Source organism: Pygoscelis adeliae, unplaced genomic scaffold (assembly GCF_000699105.1).
Source record: "Pygoscelis adeliae isolate BGI_AS28 unplaced genomic scaffold, ASM69910v1 Scaffold76, whole genome shotgun sequence".
NCBI lineage: Eukaryota > Metazoa > Chordata > Aves > Sphenisciformes > Spheniscidae > Pygoscelis > Pygoscelis adeliae.
This window is the reverse complement of record NW_008825111.1, coordinates 13,548-21,841: the sequence shown is the minus strand read 5'-3', so window position 1 is coordinate 21,841 and position 8,294 is coordinate 13,548. Positions and strand designations below refer to the sequence as shown.

Below are 8,294 nucleotides of genomic sequence, written 5' to 3'. Positions count from 1 at the left end.
CCTTTCTTTTCCCCCTCTTCCCTTTAAAAAACAAAAAAAAACCCCCCCCCCCCCCCCCCCCAAAAAAACCCTTGATAATTAAAAAGGAAAGGAAATAACACAATAAACAGACAAACAGTGAAGCATTCAGCTACCCAAGCAGACATCTAAAATAAGCCTCTGAAAATTTAACATTTGAAAAGCAATGATTTTAGTGGTTACAGTGTGCAAATGACTAAATATGCCGCCTGCTTCAGAGATAGCTGAATACTGTAGTCAATGACTATTATCCATGCCTAGGACTGGCAGTTCTGTTGCTTTTGTTGCTGGCTTTGGACATTATATATTACCACTTCCTCCGCATATTTCATGCCTCCCCCCTCTCCCCCCAAGAGACCAGCGGCATGACTTCAGAGAGACATATCAGAAAGATGGGAACTTTTCTTTTCAAAGGTTTCCTGTCCATCCCAAGTCTGGCAAAACTGTATGTTATGTGGAATTAAACATAATATTTCAAGCAGGAACATGAAATATTATTTCAAGTTTTGTCTGTCTATGAAAATAACCTCAAAAAGATTCAGAATCTCAGGTTTCTGTGAAACAAATACGATCAATTAGAGGAAAAAAACCATGCAAGGAAAGTGTAACTATTCTATTGATGAGAAGTACAAAAGCTTAGAAACAGAAAAACACCAGCTTCAGCCCAAGACTGAAGGAAAAAAAAAAACAAACCAGATTTTTCAAAACCAGAGTCCATACAGCATCACACAGCCCTGCCTTGTCATGTTTGTTAATATCCTTGCTTAGAAGTCAGACAGCATTTTGTTTAACTTGTGTTGCTCTGTATCATTACACTAAACCATAATTAACTCCCCCTTTGTGCCGGCCTCATTCCAACACAATTGTACCCACTGTATACCAGCAGCAGTTCTCAGGTTTTGTTTTGCAGCTCAGCTGTATTTTTCTTGGATGTTCACAAGACTGGCATTTGACTGGATGCGCTTGGCTAGAAAGGGAAAAATTATATGAAAATTAAACACAAAGAATTCCACAAAACTAGTCTCTCCACTCCCTCTATTTATCTGACACAGACTTGCAAACAGCTTTCTGTTCACGTCCAGAAACTTTAATGAAAATATATGGCTGAAGCTCTTTACTACCCTTCTTCAGGGGACAGCAGCAGACTAATAGTTGCTATTAGCGCCGTCAGCACAGCTGCGGGCAGATCTGGCTGGGCCCCCTCTCCCACAAGAGCCAAGCGAGTCCCTGGCACCGCCCAACTCTAACCATGAAATGCCAGCACCATCACTTACGCAAAATGAGTATCCGTTTCTTCTGCTTCGAGTGAAGGAAGCTACTAAGATAAAAAACAATCGGTAGGAAGAGAATAAAGGATGAAACCGCAATCACTGGGACTGTATCACTGCAGGGAACAGAACAGTTGAAAGTCCTGCTCCAAAGCTTCCGAGTGATGTTCATCTACAAGAAAAACATAAGCAAGCCGTGAAAGCGTGCACATGCATTTTTGCTGTGCTGCATGGCAAACACTCAGGCCTCAAGACATTCAAGTGTTCAAACATGACCTCAGAAAACAACACTTTAACAGATCCCCCCCCAGAAGCGAGCAAACCCCTGGAAACATAGAAACAGACAATTTAAATGGAGCCAAAATTTCACATCAAAACTTTTACAAGCTTCAAAACCAGACTGCGCTCAGATACACTGCAGCACTGCCACATGCCTGTTCCCCAGAGAACTCACGGACAGCCTGCGGGGACAGGGCTAATCCCAGACTTTTGACAGCACTCCTTTTGCCCAACCGCTTAAAACCCCACAATATAACAAAGCTCTTTCCAAACATATGTCGCCAATGCTGAGGACCCCTAGAAACAGCTGCTGTAATAAGGAATCAATTATTGCACTGGCTAGAACAACAGCAGTAGAGTTTCGCGTTAAAAGCCAGAAGATTAACACGATATTTTTTTTTTTAATCCATCCCCTTCGCAGTAACAAGAAGTTAAAGTGCAGCTACTTAAACTGGAACGCGCTCGGGCGATCAGGAGCTTCAGTCACGCTCCTGCTGCACTGACTGAGGACAGGACCTAGCAAGACAACCCCTCCGGGCTAACTTCTTCCTCATGGGACATCAATCTGACAAAGGCACTGCTGCCAGTACTGTCTGACACCGAAAGGGAAGAGGCAATCCCTAGCAAAACAAGCGCAAATGGCTCAGATTAACAAACACCTCCATGACAAGGTCTCCCTGTCGAATATTAATAAATACTTACTGCATCTTCCACGTCGATACACAAGTGTGTGGAGTGCCCGGACTCACCGCCTTGCCTGTTCATCCTTTGCAAGTTGTTATACAGGTCATTCAACATTTTGTAGGTTTCGTTGCAGTTTTTACATACCTCTGTGTAGTTATTTGGTGACAGATAGACTGTTTGTCCCTAGGGTTATAAAACTCCGTAAGAATGCTGTTTTCAGGCATTATTAAAAAAAACCAACTTAAAAACTAGAGTCAAGTTTGAACCAAAATCCAGATTTTTAGCATCCTAGATTAAATAGTGGCCCAGACGGACAACTCACATGAGAATGCAGGAAGAAAAGGGACCAACTCTAATTCACTAGGGACAGGATCCATTTCCTGCAGGTTCTACATCTCAAACTGTTCTTCGGACTAGCAGCTTTTTTATTTAAACACTTATTTTTAAAGTACCAGTTCCCAGAAAAAAAAAAATACTAGCAATTAAATGTTATTCTGGAGCCAGAGATATCGGGTTCCTTAATAGGTTTTTTTTGTTTTTGTTTGCCCATACCTAACAACTGTTAGGTTGCTACTGCTGAGCTATATTGGCAGGGACAGACTGTGCCACAGTAGGTAATACTTTTCATTCGTGGCCTTCACCACCCCTGAATGCAATACGACACACTTGAAAACAAAACTGAAATCTCTAAAGATATTCCAGCCCAGTAATGGTTGTACCAGCTACCCACTGACCACTGGGTTATGTTCTAGTTCAGACACTTGAAGTGATCGATAGGCCAGTCCACGCTGCTCCTGACCAAGGCCTATAAAGGCACATTTCCTAGAAACCATTAATAATAAAAGAAGCAGACAGTTTCCTCAGAGATTGTCCTATACCCATCGCTTCCCATTTTTACTACTGAACGATCCCGGAACTTGGCCAGTTTCTCATTGAAATGGAATATGCGCAGTTTCTTCGGCTATTTAGGGCATTTTCTTTGAGGACAATTACCACATTTATTTCGCTAAGTAAGTTATATCGCCTTTACAATATGGACAAACTTCAACTACCCATAATTTTACTCATCAAAAGAATTGTTACAACGATTTAAGGTAGCTGGTCTTTCTGAACCAATCTGTATTATCAAAAGGTTATTTAAAGATTGAATTGCTAAGTCAGAAGACAACAATTCCACAAAGAGATAGAAAAAGACTTACAGCATGCAGACCTGCCGTTTCTTACTGTATAATTATCAACTATTGCGAATTCAGAAATTCTGATGTGAAGTAGCATTGCAATTACATACAAAATGAATTCAGGTGAATATTAATTAGAATTAATTTTAGGCTCTCAATCCGTAAACATCTGCGTTTTACAGCTCATTGCTTTATCTGCCTAAAAGTCACAAACTCACCAGCAGTTTATTTGCCTAATCTGTATCTGCGGTTTATTCAGCAGAAGTAAGATTTTGCTAGCAATTAGAGGATTTAGCGCTTCTCTTAAATACACAGCATAAATACCTGGAGGTTATGTTCAAAACATGTCAGAGATTTATTGAATAAATCCAGGAATTCTACAGTAGAATTTGATAATCCCTCACTGTTGTTCTTTAAACAATCTGTCAAAGAGAAAGAAAAACATCAGGATATTCTCATTTCTAACATTTCCATAGCCGACAAGCCCCAGACACTCCACTCCTGAAAAAAGAGCTCTCGACTATAAAAGACAGGTCTAGTCAACACTGCAGTTTCCTTATCTGCCTGCCATTGATGTCTCAGACCTGCTGACCTAACTCTTCATCGAGAGCATATTTCAGAATTAATTGGCCTTGATTAAGTGAAAGATGAAGACTATCATCAAGAGCTTTCTGAAGAGGGAGTCTGAATTATCTTTGGACTTTAAGATAAAACAAGACATTACTTTTACTTTCTAGCCTGCAGATCTGGCTTTGCCCAGCAACAGTAACAGCCATTATGTGAAAGCAGAAGCACCAGCAGCGGAGATGAAAGGGAGAGCATCCAGGAAACAGCTAGACGATGAACACAACAGTAGAAATCAGAGCGTAGGTTATTACTGTTTAAGAAAAGAGCTGATCGTTTCACCGGCTTCGAGGGGAGCTCTGCAGCTTTCCTCCCAGTCACAGGCTCAACCTTACCATGTCACTGCTTCCATCCATCCCACCCCACTTCAGGTGCTCTAACCAGAAAGACCCTTGAAAACAACAGTGGCTTGGGACTTTAGACGTTCAGCAACAGCACCGTGAGAGCAAGCCAACAGCCTAGAAAATTCTCCTGAAAGAACGAAGTGCCATCAGCACGGAGGGCGAGCATTCAGCTGGACGCCGGGCAGGCCGCACACAGGTCACAGGCTAAGCACAGCAGGACAGCACAGACCACAGAGCTGCTCCTGTACTGCCCTTCCAGCCTTCACACAGCCCAGACTCAGAAATGAAAACAAACTCTTCTGGGCTCTCAAGGGACCCTGCAGCAAACCCAGCGTCTTTAACACTCAACTCCATGGTGCTATTCCCACTGTTTTCTAGTGCATCTATTAGCGTGGGGTCCCTCTTCCCCCACCAGGGGAATGGCAAAAAGCCATAGTTTAGCTGTAAGCATGGCACAGCACCATCAGCACGGGGACAGCGAGATACAGGCATCGACTTGGACATCCTCCACCCATAAAATGAAATAAAAAGCATGGCTGTGGAGGCAGATACTGTTCAACGTGTAAGCATTCCAGAGTTACTGACTTTATTAACAAACAAGGAGAAGTTTCTTATGAAAGTTTTTTAAAAATGGGAAGACTGGGAAAAACAGAAGAAACCTCAGTGAAGCTAAGGAAAGTCTCCAGCAGGGTCTGTAGGTCACAAAGGAAACTAACATAACTACCTTTTGAAAGAATAGCCTAAACCAAATATTTATATAACAACTGATTTTTCCAACAGACTAGTGCCCTCATATTTTGGCAGTCTCCCTTACAAAATAAAAAGCTGCTGTACCCCTTATTGGAGTGGCTGTAGTCTAGGATTTTTATGTTATATACTGTCTGTATTTAAACAAATACATACAATTCTGATCTGTGCAAATTTTTGGGGCAAAATTAAGCTAAGTCATAACAGTAGCATGAAAGCTACAGAACGAGTCACATACTTGCACAGTTGGCTGCCTCCCAGGTTTCATTAAAGAACACCGAAAGGGTCACAACTATCTGCAGCCTGTCTGAGGTCAAGATGCTTTTGGCACAATTGTGGCTCTCGGAAGAATTCTAGAAGGAAAAAAGGAAACAACAAGAAAAAAAACACAATCAAGTGTTAAAAATACAAAGGGAAGATTTTGAAACGTGTTTTAGGCAAGCACAGCTAAACAATCATGTCTTATCACATTGATATTTCTAGAATAGGCAGAGTGGAATCGACGGAACAATAAAAATCTTTTGATCATCCAAATCATACTATGAGCAACACAGTTTACTGCACGTGGTCTTTGAAGACCTACTAGGACTGCATGCAAGTCAAAAATACGCGACTGGAAGAAAAAAAAAAAACAGAAGAGGCAAGCAGAAAGACAGGGCCCCCTCTGCCAGGTAGCTCATATTCATCCATTTCTGGGCCGCTGCCCCAGGAGCCAGCTCAAGACACGAGCAGCCAGAGAGAAGGATGTTAGACTGCAGGAATATTTGAAGGAGCTGAACCAACAGACTGGCCTCAAAACAAACAAACAACAGAAAACAACCTCCAAAACCGCTGTACCAACGTATTGTATCAACAGCAAACTTCCCCCCGATGCAGCAATACCAGGAACGCAGTCCTCCGCAAAGTGGTGCCCACGGCCACTCCCCCAAGCCTACGACCAGGCCGGGCTCTCGGCCTCCCCAGACGTAGGTACCAAGCTCACCTGGGCTTAGCAAGCCACCCCAGCGCACACCATCCTCAAAGCAGGCACTGGCACAACTCTTACAGCAACTTATTCTCTAGACCAGGTTAATGAAAAAACGCAGAGCGACTGTAAAAGCGGTTACCGAATAAACAGGAAGTATCCCTATCAGAATTCAGAATGATGTTTTTCACCCTCAAATCATTGATGCGAAACCATGATCTCCAGTCAGCTGACTCCTAGAGCTCTAGCTCCTGGTTTCTGGCTGCTAAATTGACTTAAGCACTTCTCAAAATTGCCAAAGCTGCCAAAAGCCTCTTTGATAAGTGACGTGGGACATACGAGAAAATAATCTCTTTAATGAGAAACATGTTCCTCACAGAGCTTTATGAGAGATCCAGTTTCCGCCTCTCTTTGTTAAAACAGGTTTATTTTTTAAATAAGAAGTTTCCCTCGGAGACCCAACTGCAGGAATCGAATATTGCCACATCTGGTAACTCCTACGTTCACCCGCTTTCATTTCTACTAGATTACAAACAGATACGCAAGAAAGTTGTTTATGCGGGAAACCCTCTGGTTTCTTCATGAAGGCCTTTCACTGTGAAACTTCCTCACCAGCTGGACTCACGAGTGGGAAAAAGCACTTTAAATCCAAAACTGAACCAAGTAGACCCATATCATTCCTTAAATATGTTTGCCTGATTTAATCTTTAATTAGCCTAGTGAGGAGGATTTTACATTTCAGAGATGTCCAAAACTTAACTTGGCTCCTTCTTTCATATTGCACTATAACTATTGTAGGATAGCAAAGATAAAAACATCAGATATCTGATCACTTGTGATCGTGGATTGAGGCTGCAAGAGGTCACCTCCTTTATTTATTTGGTTAGTTAATCCACACACAGAAGGAAAGCCAAACGCTCTCTAATACAGATGTGTCTTCCAGACCACACAGTGGACCAGTCCTCCCAGGCTGCCAGTACTCAAGAACAGCAGCTGCAATGAGTTCATACATATTGTAAATACTGGGATACGTTTGGCAACCTAATCCTAGCCAAAACATCACACTGAAAGTACCCAAGAGAGTTACATACTCAATTTCTCACTTTTACATTACCTAGTCACTGGTATGAAACAGTGAGAATCAAACCCGAGAAACAAACGAACAGACTACAGGTTTGCAGACTAAGACAAGAGACCATTTGCCCTGGAGAGGACAATTATCAAATGAACGTCCACGCGCTTTTCCAATACAAGCACTGGGGTGGCGAGGGGAAACAGGCAGGCAACGCATCAAAACCAGAAAGTGATACTTCTTCACATGGCAGGTAACTAAGCTGTGAAATGGTTTGCAGCAGGGCACTGCAGCACCAGAAGTTCACCTGGGTTTAAACAACAGATTTTTCTTGTCAATGGCGACCTAAATACAGATTCGGAAATGCCAAGACTGGAAGCACAGTCCAGGGGACACACTGCTATAAACCTGCCCTCCGCTTGTACTCTTACCAGGGCACCCACTTCTAGCCGTCACCAGAGAACGGACAAAGGTCCTTTGGTCTGATCCACTATTGTCATCCTCGCATCATCCCAGGGACTTTTACAAATGGATAAACTGGACGAGAACGCGCAAAACTAGTCATGAACCACCTCCAACACTAAGAAATGGGAAAAAAAAATATTACGATCAAGAGTCTAGAGAATGTAAACAGAAGACCCAGCGTCAATCAAGGTGGGGTCCACAGACTCCAGCCAGCGCTCAGGACTTCTAGTTTGCACACACTCCCACCAGCTTTGGAGCCAAGAACACCGCAACATGGCTCCCCACAGATGATGTGCATGACTCGCCACAGCTTCAGAGACCACCAATTTTCCAAGAAGTGCCGGGCAACTCCGTCAGCGTTCCTCATTAGCGCTATACAACAACGACCTGCGAGCCAGGCCGCTGCTTTAGGTATTGCTACATCAGCAAGAACAACTCAAGTTTTGCCACTTGCACAGAGGAGCCAAGCTTTTTTTCCGCAGGTGGAGCTACTTGCCCTTAATCACGCCGGGAGCTGGCTGCACCCACCACGCCACAACACCAGGCAGCAGAAGGCAGCCGCCGCCGGCAGCGGTGCTTCCCAAACATTCCCAGCCTCCGTTAAACGACCTTACGCAGCCGGTGGGGCTTACAGCGGGGGACCGGACCTTC

General features: G+C 43.4%; 1 protein-coding gene across 1 annotated transcript; it reads right to left on the bottom strand.

Moving 5' to 3' along the window:
- Positions 1–74: 74 nt before the first annotated feature.
- On the bottom strand, positions 75–5,495 carry OSTM1 (osteopetrosis associated transmembrane protein 1; the record flags this gene model as incomplete). The annotated part of the gene is made up of 5 exons (XM_009327932.1): positions 75–985; positions 1,293–1,458; positions 2,268–2,432; positions 3,752–3,849; positions 5,381–5,495. Coding segments are annotated over 5 exons (600 nt in total), but the record flags the coding sequence as incomplete, so codon positions are not given.
- Between the last annotated feature and the right edge of the window lie 2,799 nt (positions 5,496–8,294).